Raw genomic sequence first — 16,199 nt, forward strand, 5'->3', positions numbered from 1 at the left:
GACTCTTTATACCAGAATTTCAGTAGGGTTCATTTAGCCAGGCTTCCTAGCCTTACAAAGGCATGAAGTAAGTGAGCATAAAAAAAAAAAGACACAACAACAGCAACAACAACAAATCCTTTGACAGAAGTTTATTCACCTTTTCTGAAGGTCCCAAACATCCACAACTGTCTATACAAAGGTCTGCAAGCTTCTAAGTTATTTTAACTTTGTTACAGTTAAAAAAAATAAAATAAAGATGTGAATTCACAAGTGGACCTCAAGCAGTCAATCCATTTACATGACAAAGTCAACATCCAAATACAATGCATACTATAAACAGAGAAGGTATGTTAGAAAACTTTCCCATTGGTTTCAAACATACAGTTTACGTTCAAACACAATTAGGAATACTAACCTAACAAAGTCTTATGGCCTGTACTTACAGACGGTCACACTAGACCAGATTTATTACCCTCAGTTTACTTTACGGGCCTGCTTGCTCAGCTGACTAGTCCTTTGATACTGTTGAGTATCTTGTCCCTTTCTAAGAAAAAAGATGTCTTCTTATGTTTTCTTACACTCTTCAAATCCCAGATATTTGATTCAGTACTGTTAAATATCAGTACCAAAGCAATACCAGCCTTGCTTCCAGGCAATAACATGCTAGAAGTCTTCCAGGCTTGTTTTGTACCTAGGAACTAAGTATGCAGAAATAGCAAGTTATAAACCCTTACAGTCAAAAAGTTGGTGACAGAAGTTAACAGAACTTTTGGACTTTGGCTCCATTTTACAGATCCATAAGAGCTGTTATTGCCTAAGAGGTTCAGACACCAACACTGCAATAGCAATAAAAATTCATTTAAGCTCCCTACACATAGAAAGGAAAAAAAATAGGTGCTTCAGGGTGGGTCTTAGCATAGTCAGCACACCAGACAGATGGACAGATAAATATCTATTTTTCCTCTCCTAGCATTCCAATATACAAAGCCTTCCCATTCCTACTAGCTTTACCTATTTATATGCAGAAAAGGAATATGAAGAGCTGCACCATAAAACTATGCATCAGAAGGAATTTCAGTTGCTTCTTTCTTTGAAGGATTCAGGATAACCAAAGTTACTGCCTACATGCCTTACTACCCATTTCTAATGTTTGTATAAACTAGCATAACACTAGGAAGTCATCTACTGCCTTATATAGATGACTGTTCATATAGCGATGTAAAGAAAAGCCAGTACATAGATACAAGAACTGGCCTGTCAAATATCATCCCAGTCTACACTCTTTCAGGTACCTCAGTGACTGCTCCAGAACCTTTGATTTTTAGGCTCCTTTCCCCACAGAGGGCTCCCACAGAGGAGGCGTCTAGCCTTCCTATGCTGTTATAAGACTTACAGTTTGAAAGTGACATACAGTGACTACAGCATGGCACTAAAGCAGGTAGTTGCCACTGCTAAAAATACATTGGAAATCAGATTCATAGCAGCTGTTTCAACAGTTATAAGGTAAATACAGAATAACAAGCATTTCCAGAAAGTAACACAGAGTCAGCAACAATCCCAATTATTGCTTCATGCCTCCTCTGGCAGGCGTGTCCTCAGCTGTATTCTCTACCTTCCAAAAGGCCTGCAGAACAAAGCTGCAAACAGTTATATTTGCTATCCAATATATCCAGATCTGACTAAGAATGGAATCACTGCAGAAAGGTAGAGACCTACAGAGAATACTGAAGTCTGAAGGAGCAGGACACAACTCAGATTTAGATGCAAGGCATTTCACGAACATAACTTGCTATTTTTAATATACCTCAGCTATAAAGCCTGAGTCTTTGGGAAAGTCTTTGCCTTCAGAAGGCTAAGGAGTCAGGCATCCCTCAAGGATTACAGAACAGACCATTTAAGCCAATTCAAACCAAAGGAAAGGACAAGATGGCCTTCAGTACATTATCATACCTTCTCTCCCATTTCCCATGGAAACTCAGTTCAGAAAGCTAGAAGCCACAAAAAATAAGCATTAGGCTTTTTTGTTTGTTTGTTTTAAGCTAGTGTCAACAAAATATCATCACTGTGTCAGTTACACCTTCCAACACTGAACAGAGGCAACAAGGCTTGTAGGGCCTGGTGTCTCCTGTACCTGTCATACCACAGTTAAGTGCTCGCATTCAGAGAAGGAATAAATTTTTTGTTCTCTCTACAGGAAGAAAAAATATTAATACACACAGCTACCTCAATAGTGGAATTCCCTTGTTTATAGGCAATACTACCACGGATATTAAGCATTTCCAGAGTAAGATTCAAGACACAATTGCAACTTAGCATAACCAAAGTTATACATAAAGATAGTGTCACCCAACAATTAGGTGAACAGAGAGAAAACAAAAAACTTGGAGGATCCTACTGAACAAGAGAAAGAAGGATGACAAAGAGTTGAAGCTCGTACAAAAGAGGAAGGTCATAGAAACCAAAGTGGACGGTACTTCAAAGACAATCAACAACATTAACAAAAGGAAAATGCAAGTTCTGAACCAGCACTCATACATCCTAAATATTTTGTCATGAACAATTTCATTAGTCAGTCTGCAGGAGCCAGGATGAAGAGAATGGAACTGACATTAGGGAACTCCAGAGAGGAATCACAAATGTGTTCAGAGATGAAAGGAGAAATGATGCTGTTAGTGATGCAAGAGGTAAAGGAGACTGACAGTCTAGGAATAGCCAGGTAGACAGCTCTCAGTCTTTGGTGAGCTAGTAGAGCTATTTCAAATATTGTTGCCTCAGATAGCACTCTGTACTATGAGTAGCTAGGCCTTAACTTACCTACTAACTTACCAGTTTACTTACTAGTTAGACCATAACTAACCATAACAACCCAAAAGCCTTCTATGATGGAATGACTGAATGGGCAGATGAGGGGAGAGCAGTGGATGTTGTCTACCTTGACTTCAGTACAGTTTTCAACACTGTCTCCCATAACATCCTCATAGGCAAGCTGATGAAGTACAGGCTAGATGAGCTAGTGAACAGTGAGGTGGACTGAAAACTGGCTGAAAGGCAGAGGTCAGAGGGTTGTGATCAGTGGTGCAAAGTCTAGTTGGAGGCCTATAGCTAGCGGTGTTCCCTAGGGGTCAGTACTGGGTCCAGTATTGTTCAACTTAATCATCAGTGGCCTGGATGAAGGGACAGAACGCCTCCTCAGCAAATTTGCTGATGATACAAAACCGGGAGGAGTGGCTGATACCCCAGAGAGCTGTGCTGCCATTCAGAGGGACCTCATGAAGTTCAACAAAGGCAAGTGCAGAGTCCTGCACCTAGGGAGGAATAACCCCAAGCACCAGCACAGGCTGGGGGTGGACCCACTGGAAAGCAGCTCTGCAGAGAAGGACCTGGGAGTGCTGGTGGACACCAAGTTAACCATGAGCCAGCAGTGTGTCCTTGTGGCCAAGAAAGCCAATGGTATCCTGGGGTGCATCAGGAAGAGTGTTGCCAGCAGGTCGAGGGAGGTGATCCTCCCCCTCTACTCAGCCCTGGTGAGGCCACGTCTGGAGTGCTGCGTCCAGTTTTGGGCTCCCCAGTACAAGAGAGGTATGGAGCTACTGGAGTGAGTCCAGCAGAGGGATACTAAGATGATTAAGGGACTGGAGCATCTCTTCTATGAGGAAAGACTGAGAGAGCTGGGACTCTTCAGCCTGGAGAAGAGAAGACTGAGGGGGGGATCTTATCACTGGGTATAAGTATCTTAAGGGAGGGGGTCAAGAGGATGGGACCAGACTCTTCTCAGTGGTGCCCAGGGACAGGACGCGAGGCAACAGGCACAAACTGAAACACAGGCAGTTCCCTCTGAATATGAGCAAAAACTTTACTACTCTGAGGGTGACAGAGCACTGGCACAGGTTGCCCAGAGAGGTTGCGGAGTCTCCTTCTCTGGAGATATTCAAAACCTGCCTGGATGCGATCCTGTGCAATGTGCTCTAGGTGACCCTGCTTGAGCAGGGTGGGGTTGGACTAGATGATCTTCAGAGGTCCCTCCCAACCTCAACCATTCTGTGATTCTGTAACTACAGGAGTCTGAAGAGCCAGGACTGGATATTCAGAACAAGCAATTATGTCCTCCTAAGAACTGGAACAATTTGTCCCAAAAGCAAGCCTAGAAACTTACAGCGGCAGTGCTCAGGCTGTGTGTTTTCAGGAGTATATAAGACACAGATACCCAGCAGCTAGCTCACATGACAAAACAAAGTGAGGAAAGACTATTTACAGTAAGGCCAAAGCTTTATAGAAGGCAAGGGCAGATAACAGTAAGAAGTTAATAACAAGATATGAGATCAGAAAATAAGGATGACCATAACAAGATGAGGCATTTGCACATTACACTTGAGAGGAGGAGGGGAAAACAAAAAACAAAAACAAAAAACAACCCTCAATATTCCAGGCTCACATTATATCACAAAGCATATTTATGTCATGTTTCCTGAGAGCTAGGGAGGGGTGAAAGCAAGCAATGCCTTTAGCACAGAGAAAGAGAGCAAGGGAAGAAGGGGTCTGAAGATCAAATAAGAAAACAGGAAGAGGCCTTCAGAAATGCAGACAGATTTTAGATAAGGTAGCTAATTAAAATAATTTGCTAGAAGGATGGAAACTGAATTACAGGTATTGTAATTCAGAAGACAGCTTGGTTAAGAGATTGGTAGGTGCTTCAGAACTCCAGAACCTGAACAGAAGGAACAACACTCAAGATAAGTCAAAGCTTGAACTGGCAGAAAGATCTTATACAAGAAGAGGGGCAAGAAAGTATCAAAGACAGAAGAAAAACGCATGAAGACACTCAGTAACACAACTAGCAGAGGAAGGAGGCCGAAAGTGCCAATACTGCTGAACTGAGGTGGAAAAAGAAACGAAACAAAAAGGACTATGGAGACTTGCAAACATTTCTTGCAAACTAGATGATGCTTAGAAAGAGGGAATTCAGAAAAGCGGACAAAAATTAGTTGTAGAATTCCAAACTGGTTTTGAGCAATCAACTTCCAAAGCATATGTTTTGGTGCTATGGAACAACATACATACAGAATTTGGACAGCAAGCAACTTTGAATAGCATTAAGCATCAAAATTCTCAAGTGTCAATAAAGCACAAAAGATACAAGCATGATTCCCCCCCCCAAAAAAAAAAACCCCACATAACCAATGAGTCTCTAACACAGTAACCAAAAATCTGAGAGCCAGAATATCTGTGCTATAAACAGAATAAGAAGAGTTACTTGCAAAACAGTAAAAATACTTTATCGTCTTCAGTGCACTCTATATTATATATGTCTTGGGGTTGTATACAAGGAAAAAAAAATAGAAGTCTTATTTCTGTGTTTCCATAAAAGTGATATATGAAACCAGTTCTTCACCACGCAAGACACTGCATGATTTATGTTCGTGGCCAAGAAGTAGCATGCATGGATTGAAAAGAAACAATACACAGTGCAGTTTCTGGTTGCTGGAAGTAGCTCACCACACTTAACCTCCATTTGGGTAATAAGGATTGAACAAGGCAGTTCTGGAACTAATGATACACTGTGATCATCTGATTATTGTTCAGCAAGTATTATACTTACAACAGTAAGTTACTCTGCAATCATCTTACTTATGGACACATCTTAATGATTTTACTCAAGGTGAAAGAGGGGTAGGTCACATTTTTTCTTTTCAAATTAATCAAACTCAAGCTAAATACAAATGCAAGTATATATCCACTTTTGGACAGAATAAAACTATCATACTAAATAGAGGTAAAATCTGTATTGTAATGCTTAAAATTTTCTCTCATCACCAAAGCTAAATCTATGACATCCTTAGCTAGAGATATGCACCAGGACTTGAAGAGTCTGACATTAACGTGACTAGGTCAACATTAAAATAGAGTCCATTATTTTGGATATTCAACATTCGACTCGTCCAGCATCTGCTCCTAAGCATCAGCCAGCAACTTCCCGAAAGCCCACTGACACGACTCACTTCTGCTCAATACCTGGCAAAGCAGAAAGGGGCCGCGACGGTGAAACTTCAGGAACAGGCCGGGTCAGTCACTGCATAAAGCCTCAGCAAGGGGGTTTCTGACTTCAGGATAACGTAAACGAGGCGCATCGGAGTGGGGAAGCGGCAGCAGGCTGGCAACACGGCTGCAGGTGAGCCGGCTCCCTCAGCCGCCCAAACCCCCGCTGCCGTTCCCCTCCGGGGCCGCGGCGGGGGCCGGGCCGGCCGGGAGCGCCCCGCGCCTCCTGCGGACGTGGAGCAGGGCTCGGAAGTGGCCGCCCCCGCCGGCCCCGCAGCGGGAGGCCGCAGACACGCGCGGCCGCGGGCACCGCCCCGCCCCGCCGAGCCCCGCGCGGCGCCGGCCGGCAGCACCGGCGGGCCGCAGCCCGCCCCGCCCCGCGGCCCGCCCCGGCCCCGGCCTCGCCCGTACCCTTGGCCTCGCAGTCGGCGCAGTACTTGTTGTCCTCCTCCCGCAGCAGCTTGGCCAGGATGGCCTGGTGCTGCTCGTTCTGCTTCTGCGCCTTCTCGCGGCACGAGCGGGTGGCCATGGCGGCGGCTCGGGCGCGGCGCTCCCACCTCGCGCAGCCACGGGAACCGGCCGCCGCGAGCTCCGACTTCCTCTACCGGAACTACTTACCACCGCAGACCCATCCGCCTCCGCCTCCTCCTCCCCCCCCCGACACACACACCGCCTCTCGGCGCGCGCGCGCACACACACACACACACACGCGCGCGCGCGACCACTCACACACACACACACACACGCGCGCGCGCGACCACTCACACACACACACACACACACACGCGACCACTCCGCGCGCGGCGGACCGCCCACGCCGCGAAAATAGTCCGCCGGGTCCTAGTGCTGGTGACCCTGCCCTGCGGGGCTGGCCGCAGCGCCGCGCCGCTCCGCGCTGACTCAGCTCAGGGAAGGGCGGGCGGCGGCGCCGGGAGCTAGGGCTGCGTGGCGGCGGCAATGATGTATCCGTCCGCGCGCAGGTGACCGGCGCGGGGGCACCGCCCTCGGGGGCGGGCGGGGCCGGTGAGGCGGGAGCGCGGGCAGCGCCAGCGCCGCGGGGGGCCGGGGGCGGCTTCAGCTCACGGGGTGAGGCCGTTTCTGCCCCGTGGTGGCAGCGCCCCCGCCGTGGCTCAGGGCATCGCCTGGGCTGCTTTGGCTCTGCGCCTCCCGCTGTTAAAGCCGTTTTACCGTTAGCCTGAGGTATCCTGTGGCGCGGTGCGCGCCTCCCCCGGGGCAGCCCGCGGTGACAAGCGCCCTGGGGCGCGCAGCCCGTGCGGTGCTGAGCCCCTGGGCCTTGGGCGGCCATCGCTTCCTCCGGGCCCAGCTGCAGCCCTGGGGAAGAGAAAGAAACTGCCGTGATCTCCTGGTGGAGGGGATTCTGCCATAGCGTTAACTTGCCCTCCGAACCTCCCGGTGTCTTGAAGAGGATGTGTTTTCTCTATAAAAACTGCTACGGACAGTGGAGACCTTACAACGAGGAGACTGTGGTGCTTGTGCACGTCCGCTGAGGTGGCACAGGGGTCGAAGGGAAGCGGTTTTGCGTGCTGGGGCTGCTCTGTGAGTTGGACCCAGCACACCTGCAGCAGCCCGTAGCCCAGGCTCGATGCCTGTGAGCAGGCTGTGCGGCCCTGCACTGTCCCTCTCCAGGACCAGGTCTACTTCCACTCTCCCTTTCCTCCATTTTGTGTTAGGTCCCTTTGCCTCCACTGTGTACTCTATTGAGTCTTCCTTTCTGTCAGCTCATTCCTAACATTTTTTTCTAATCTAACCCTTCTGGAAAGAGCTGAAGCCTATATATAGCTTATACAACACTTCAGTGAGGCAGATGGATATCCAGGTCTCTTCTCTCTCAGTCATTAGATTACTGAATCATGCTCAGTGTATTTTTTCTGCTCTAATCCAATGGTTAATTAATTATCCCCCAAAACTGGGGGACACAAAGGACTGAGCAAACAGCATATCAGAATAATTAATAGCTAGGCTATCACATAATATGAGAGAACATGCTTAGGTCTCCCTGAAATAAAGTAGGGAGTTAGGGTCTGCCCACAGGCTGGGAGAGTATGCTAGCCAGTGAGCTATTGGCCATGAGGTTACAAACACGAGGACATGGTATTGATGCATAAACCCAAGAGATGGCTTATTAATCGTACCTGGAGCTGAGCATCTAAGAGTTAAAACTGAAATACAAATAGGGCAATAGGGCATGACAAAGCTGAGTGCGCTAGTTGCCTTACCTCAGTGCCTAAATCCAAAGCTCTGTCAGCTCCTGTGTTGCCTGTTCATCACACTGGAAGACTTAGAGACTCAATCTCCACGCTGAATAAAGAACTACTGAAAGTGGGAGTCTCTTTGGAGCTAGGAAACATCAAAAAGTGAATACAGGTGTGTTTGCATCCTTGGGGACTTAGACAGCTTAGTACTAGAATGAGCCTTGGAATCTGTAACCAGCGCTGTACGTGCTTATAATATGTATTAATAAGTGATACAACGATAAGCAGCATACAGAGGTTTTGTTTTGTTTTGTTTTACTGTAATGGCTAGAGAAGTCCTGTAGCACTTGAGGAACACAGACTCTCTAGCCATATGAAAGGATGGGAACCAGCTACTCGTGTTTAGGGAGAGTCTCCCTCCTCGCTCTGCTACCAGGTGCCCTGGAACATGGGCAGAAGAGAGTTAAAGACCTACTGTACCAGAAGGTGTGTAAAACAAACATAAATGTAGTCTAATATTAGCCATACTTGGCTAGAGACTTGATTATTGGGGCGCAAGCGGCCTGGCTGCTTAAACATGACACTGAGCAGGACTGACTTCTTTCAGCTGAGTACTCTACATACAAGCATACAATTGTTTTCCTTTTCTAGCCCAAGGTATCTTGAATTGTTGGATTTTTTTGTAAAGGAAAACAGCTTCAGCTAAAAGAGCAGAGAATACCTCTGTTCCTCACCTTCATCCCAAAGCTTTGAGGAATAGAAGCCTTTTCAGAAAGGCAAGAACTGTGGATCTGAATTCCCTGGGAGATAAACAGAAATGAACTTGTCTCTCATGTGCTAGGTGAGTTCTTGCTTGGTCCTTGTATCAAAGGACTATGGCAGCAACACTGCAATTTTAAAAGAAAACAGTAGTTGCTTTTGTATTTTGTGAAGAACTTAACCTGTACATTACATATGCTCTGAAAATGTCTACTGTATTGCCAGAATGTATCAAGTAGCTTTAAGCAATCAGCTTAATTTCATGTGCGTCAGTTTTTCTAATCCTAAAATGAATATAATGATACTTGCCATGGAAAGTAGTTATTGATCTAGTTCCTGTATTTGCAAAACTCTAGACAAGTGCAGAGTAAGAGCATTATTTGGTATGTGCTTTGGCATTTGTGACTTAAAAACTAAAAGCTTAAAAACTAAAAGTCCTGATTGCTCTTCTAACTGTCCAGCATTAAGATGTACTACTTGTGTTCAGCTCTGAAAATTATGCCTTTTCTTCAAAGCACCTGCCCACCCTTCTATAAAGTAGTAGAAACATTAAATTGCATGCTTCACTATGGGGATGAAAGGAATTAGTTATTAATATTTTAATAGATAGTGGTTTGAAAACAGCATGCTATAAATGCATTATTAGGTTTTTCCCTGAGAGCTTAAATGAATGTAAGGAAGACAAAAATTTACCCCTTCTCTGCCTTTGTTGCTTTTTTTAGACCTGGAAGAGAGGCAGAGGATTGTAGATATGAAGTTATTGTCAGAAGCATTTTTTCAGAGGAAGAAAAAAAACAAAGGAAGAGAAAATGTCTTTCAGGGTACTGTATGGTTTCTAGAAGGAGATGGGGTGTGCCTGCACCATGCAGTGAAATTTTGTGCAGAGAGGCCAGAGATGTCACCAACTAAGGCTCCTCTAGAAGTAGATCTTACTCAACTGTCCTGCTGAGTCTGTATCAGTTTGGTGCCCTTGCTTCACTTTTCCTTAAGCCCCGCAGAGCAGAGACTGTACAAACCAGTTTTGGAATTGTTTAACTGCATACTCAATGTTTCGAGCTCTGTATCTTCAGAAGTTAGCCAGTTTCATGGAGCTAACTGTGATTTTTCCATAAAATAACTTAAATACTGGAGTTCTGCAGTCTCTGACGTTAGAGATTGTGCTGTGTTCAGTAAAAGCACAGGTTTACCTTGCATCAAAAAGGCTTCTCACTAGCTTTCACTACTCATCATCATAAGCTACTGCACAGTTCTGCAGGGATACTGTTAGATAACTTCTGAAGTTCATGTTGTCTTATAATCTGATAGCACACTCTTTCTGGCTAAAACTCACCAAATCTGGATACCTACCTTATTCAGAAGTCTCCCTAGAAAACAGCTTTAAATAGTATTTGCTAATCAGGACAGTATTAGCATAAATTTGACTTAATGGGGAAGAATGTATCAGGTGCAAAGTTATTAACTGGAATGAAACCAGGTGTTAAAATAGCAGTGTTTTTCTAATGTCTCATCCTCTAATATCAGAGACCAGAAATACACAGGGTTGCATTTGGAGCTGATAAATCTGAGAATTTGTTTCATAAGAAATTTTGGTGCTTCAGACATTTTCATGCTGTCTTAAAAAAACAGATGTATATAAAACTTCCCAGGAAATGGAGATTTCAATAAATGTTTCCAAAACTCAACTCTTAGAAGTTGGCTCCCCAAGCTGGAGTCTGGGCAGCTCAGGGACTCAGATAATGTGGTACCTGCAGTCCTTGGCTGGTATAGAATGGCAGAAACTGAAAAGTTAATTTCCATCACAAGCTTGAGATATTTAAGACAATTTTTAGCTATGAGCCAGTCACCCTGTCTATCCTTCATAGTCGATGGAGAGAAACACCCATTTCAGAAGGTGATTCATCTCATTCAGAGACAGGTGTTGAAGTCCGGTGAGATGAATTACCATCTGCAAGTGCCTCTCTTAGAAGGAGATGAATCACCTTCTGGATTGTTTGTGTCTCCCCATTGACTATAAAGGGAAGAGAGGGTAACCGTCTTGTACCTGAGTGTGCAAAAGTTAGTCATTTATGAAATTAATTCTCAGCTTTGTTTTTAATTATTGCTTTTCAGCAATGTATTTTGTGTAGGGAAATCTCTGCCCAGCTCTAGATCCGATATCTTCAGTCAAAAGAAGAGAGGAAGAATTAGTAACTTTAAGTTTCAAGTATTGGAATCTGCAGCTATACCAGCAGTTTCTGTTGTTTCTCTTCTTTGTTTAAAAAGAAAAATATAACTCTGCACACGAATTCCACAAAGTGTTGTAAAATACAACATTTTTACCCCAGAAAACCCCCAAACGCACAGGTCTCTGAAAGTCAGAAAGTTTGGAGTGAGTTTTCAAAGCTAAGTTTTAATTCTTTTCCCATAAACCTTTTTAATATTAACATACAAACTATATGTATATGTTAACATAATACTTACATTAATTTATGCTTTACAAAATTTCAACTACATAATACAAAATGTATTTATACTGTACAAAAGTTTCCTTATGCAAGGCAAAACCATTAGGGGCAAGACTGCTAAACCTATGTACATAGGAGAGACAAAACTATATATCATCTTTCCCAAAATTGGTATTAAATGTTAGACAACATTGCATGATCACTTAACATTCAAACTGGGAGCTGATGCCACTTGCCCCAAGAGCAGCATGAATTGTCTGCTCTTCTTGGAGCTTCAGCACTTAGTTCTTGCCCTGTGTAGCAAACAGTAGTAGTGTCGTAACTGAGAAGGTTAAAAAGTATAAAAGAAGGAAGATTTATAGGTGAGGCAATATTTTAAATGTCTTCATGCTTCTCTATGCCAATTTGACTGGAGAGATGAGATACTAGAGGTAATAAATTTTTCTTCCAATTTCTTGGTTCTTCCTTTACTTTCAACACACACAGACTGAGCCCCTGATATTAAATGAAATTAGACATTATGGCACCACAAATAAAACAGTCTCATTTCTATAGGTGCTGAGCATTTGAAACACCCTGAAATCTAAAGATTGTGATTTGTTTGCATTTCTGAAAATTGGAACAGAAATTCTTAAATCTAGAAAGGAATCTTGATCTTTTCTGAAGTGACATCATCTAGTGACATTCCAGCACATGATGACACATCATAAACAATCTTGTTTTCCTGAAAGTTATTAGTAAATCCGAACTGTAATTGTAAATACCAATGAGTACCAGGCAGGTAACTACAAATTAAATAGATGTAGGCAAATGACTAAATACATTTCAATGAGCTTTGCTGTCAGTCATATATTGTGTAAGCTCAGAAAAAAAAAATCATACAGTACAGATAATATGCATGTATACAGTTATGTTCTAAACTACTGCATATATTGGGCCACTATATTTTAGTGTGGACTATAGTGTAGAATAGCGTAGGTGTAGAATATGGATGTTCCATATGGTTCTGATAGAAGCATGGAGGAGATCTTAAATTTGAAATGCTTTACACCTTCCAAGCTCATGGTGTATTTTGAGCTATTTAAAGCTGTGTGTATGTTTCAGCCTGATTCTTTTCATTTCAGCTTATCTCATTTTAAGATTGGACTTTTTGAACAGAAACTCAAAGAGAATATTAGATGGAACTTTATGAGTCATGCATTTGGCTCACTCACGCCTTGAGAATAAGGATACCAGCAGTCGTTTATAGCTAGCCGAGAAGAGGAGCAATAATCAGATGTGAAATCAGTTGCAAAATCATAAATTTAGAAGATTAGGGAAAAATATGAAAAGAAAATATAAAATGAGACAGCTGAGTTCCATTGTGATTACTGTTTCATGTGCTACTCTGCAAAAGTCTTTGAAACTTAAAAAGGTTTTACTGACTGGGACACACTACAGGATAGACACCAAATCTAGGAAACTTTTGGGTCTTGTCTTTACATGGAACAAATCTTAATTTTAGCTCTTCTAACAACAGGAATTGTGATTCACATAGCCCATTTTTTCTGCCAAAAGAAATTATGAACTTGTAGAGAGTGTAGGTTAAAGACTAGGTAATGAACGGCAAGCTTCAACTTGTTCCACACAAAAGAATCTATCTATACATAGTTCCTACAACAATTTTTCCTCTTTAATGGCATGCTTTTTCCTGCTATTTTCTGTAGTACTGTGTTTAGATATTAGTGTAAATAAATCAGTGTGTATATTTTCAGTTGAGAAAAATGCCCTTTAAAATAAGGCACAATTAATAATTGTGTGGAAGAATTCACCTCTTTGAAAGTCTGCAGTGGTCCTGCCAATACTACCCACTTTGTCTTCGTAGAATCTTTCTCAAAGAAGTAAAAATGTTCAGGAAAAGCATTTTAAATCTTTTTTATGTTTAAATGTTACTTTTTCTCCTTCAAGATAATTTCGTGCTGTGGGAGGCATTCAGGTAGTGGGGTCCCAGATCAGCATTGGCTATGCAGATTGGCTCCTGAGTTTCTCTGAAGTCCAGTGATGCTGAAGAAGGATCATATTTACTTCCCAAACTGACTATTTTTAATTGTTAGAAGCAGTGAGTCTTTCATCAATAAAAGAATGTCTGTAGCATCTACAAGCTGAGTTCATATCTGGAAGAAAACGTGTTTCTCTTCAGCTACCTAATACTAAAGAACTGAGAAAAGTGATTTGCCTTAAAGAGATAGTAAGTTTAGCCTCTTCCTTCAGCCCTTCTTTCACTTGAGGAGGAACACATTTGGGTAAGTTCACAGTGTCGTGGCTACATCTGGCAGCTAAAAGACTCAGCTGGGCGGCTGCCTTGAGAGGCAGCCACCAACAAGCCCATGAAGGCTGCTGCGATGTTTCCCTTGCAGCTCCTCCAGGTTGCCCTGTATGGGGAGTGTGATGTCAGGTGTCTCGCATGAGAGAGTAGCAGCTTTGGCTGCAAGAATTTTTGGCTCTTGAAGATGTGCGTGGCCCTAAGGAGCGTGCAGTTGAACAGGATTATCTCCGAGCAGGCATCTGACTTTCTCTGGGATTCCCTCCAGCCCGCTAGCTTGCTTTGATTTCTTACTGCCGTGCTTTAGGCTGACTCTGGAATTCCCTCCAGATCAGGATTTCACCGAATAGGGAAGTTTCTGTGGAAACCCCCCAGCAACTGCATAGCTTTTCAACAAGAGTTTTTCTCTCCATAACGAATCCATCTTGTATATTGGTCCTTTGTCTCTCAGTTGTTTCCTTCCGTGTTCTGATGTGTGGCACTGGTTACTCCTCACCTGGTGTGTTTGTCTTCACAGACACAGGCCCAGATAGACAGATAGATATAATAAAAGAGAAAAATTAAGATTGCAGGGCCTGTGCTTTTGTTACTGCAGCAACTTTGATATTGAAGTCCTGCTCAAAAATATTGGTACAGTAAAGCAAGAAGGATTTTCTAAAAGCAGTGTTATTTTGATTTTGTAAAAATAGACTTCTATCTCCAGGAAGTATATTGAATTTTCTCTCTTATGGCTTAATGATTTGCTGTTATGACAGACTTTAATTAATCTGATGAGTCCATGTTCAATGTTCTGGCAAATATAATCAGCCCTGGAGTGTTTTTGTACTCCCCAAAGGCACATTGTTCCTATATTTATTTCATTCAGATGTTTTATATGGGCCCATATTTCTCTTCCTTGAAGAAAAATGTGCCTTTCTGTCAAATACATTGAAAGCCACATATTTAGTTTACTGAATATGAAATGATCTTTTTACTTAGGAAGTAAAAGGAAAAGGTTATAGAACAAAAAAGTCCAGCTAGCTAATGGGTGTAGAAGTTATGGGAGGAAGAGGAAAAGGTTGATCATATAAAAATCACAGGACAGATTTAGAAGAGAGTTTACAGTAAAAGAAAAGACTCTTATAAATTCCAAGGCATATATAATCCTCTGTCTTATTTCTAAAAATGATCTACATGATGTCCATATGCTTGACTTCAACATCTGCTTTCCATAACTCATTTCTGTCTTGCTCCTGAATCTTCATTTTGTGTTTTGTAATGTCATTCATCTGCCAGATAAGTCTAAAGCCTTTGAAGTGCGGAAAGATCATCTGTTTTCAAGCTTTACTCCCATGCAGAGCTCCATTATGCCCTACAAGTCATTTGGGGAGGGTTTTGTCTTCTGAAAAGAATGAAGTGTGTTAATGGGTGCTGTAAAATACTGAATTAAAGAAAGCAGGGAGATTCCAGGCTAAAAAAAGTAGATGTAAACATAGCTTATATGTGATGGTAAGTGTACTCCTTATATGGAAGATCATTATTTAACAAACACTACACCTTTTTTAAATTTTCACTACCTGGTACTATGAAAACTTTTGCTCTTCAGAAGTGCAGTTCACAGCCTGTTTTATCACTGTTTGATACACTGATTTTAGCTTTTGTTTGTAATGGTTTGTGCCATTCCTACTGGGGAGAAGGCAAGAAAACTGAACAAGAACTGCTGGTTTACACTAATAGTTTTATTACATTGCTAGACCCTGCTCATGCTATCAGATGCTGTGCAGAAGGGGCCTTTCTTCACTGGACCAATTGAAGGAATGATCGGGAACATACAGAGTATTGAAATAAAGTGTCTTTCTTCAAGTGACAGTTGAATACTTTGTGCGTCAGGATCATTTAGAGCTATTTAAATGTTGTTTTGTTACTACAGCACATTTAATAATAGTCTAGTGCTAGGCAGGGCATAATTATTTGCTCTGTGAAGGATAATTTGTAATGAGCAATGTTGCCCTTACATCTCTGATGACAGGACGTCCCCTCTGAATCGTCAAGCTAAATGACACACCCAAGTTTGGCCATTATCTCTATGAATTCTTAGTATCATGTAGTCTGATATGCATTGTCTTTAATATAAACGTTTAGAGCATTTATGTCTGTGACAGCTGTGTAATGCCCCAAAAGGCTTTTCATATTCTCTTCATTTTGCAGTAGAAGTGGTCATATCGTTAGCAACAGGCTCTTAATAATGGTAATATTTTGTAATGTGGAGTAACGATTTCTAACATTAAAATAAAATGGTTGTGTACTTTTAAGTGATGGTAATGAAGTTAAAATCCGTAGTTCTAAGAGGTCTTAGATCTTATCTAATGATAGATCTTAAAATTATGATAAACATGCAACTGCATAAAATAGAGATGTGACTTATTTACATCCTTTTGACAAACTGTTCAGTAGAAATCCTAACTGGAGTGCTAAGATGCGCTTCTG

General features: G+C 42.5%; 1 protein-coding gene across 2 annotated transcripts in view; it reads right to left on the minus strand.

Moving 5' to 3' along the window:
* The window catches only part of SMAP1 (small ArfGAP 1), a 100,753-nt gene extending 94,128 nt beyond the window's left edge, over positions 1–6,625 (minus strand). For both annotated transcript variants that reach the window (XM_067294120.1, XM_067294119.1), the window contains exon 1: positions 6,427–6,625. In XM_067294120.1, coding sequence (XP_067150221.1) covers positions 6,427–6,544 — 118 coding nt within the window. In that variant the 5' untranslated portion in view covers positions 6,545–6,625. The remainder of the gene's footprint in view (positions 1–6,426) is intronic.
* Positions 6,626–16,199: the final 9,574 nt, after the last annotated feature.

The sequence above is a fragment of the Apteryx mantelli genome, chromosome 3, assembly GCF_036417845.1.
Source record: "Apteryx mantelli isolate bAptMan1 chromosome 3, bAptMan1.hap1, whole genome shotgun sequence".
Classification (NCBI taxonomy): Eukaryota; Metazoa; Chordata; class Aves; order Apterygiformes; family Apterygidae; genus Apteryx; species Apteryx mantelli.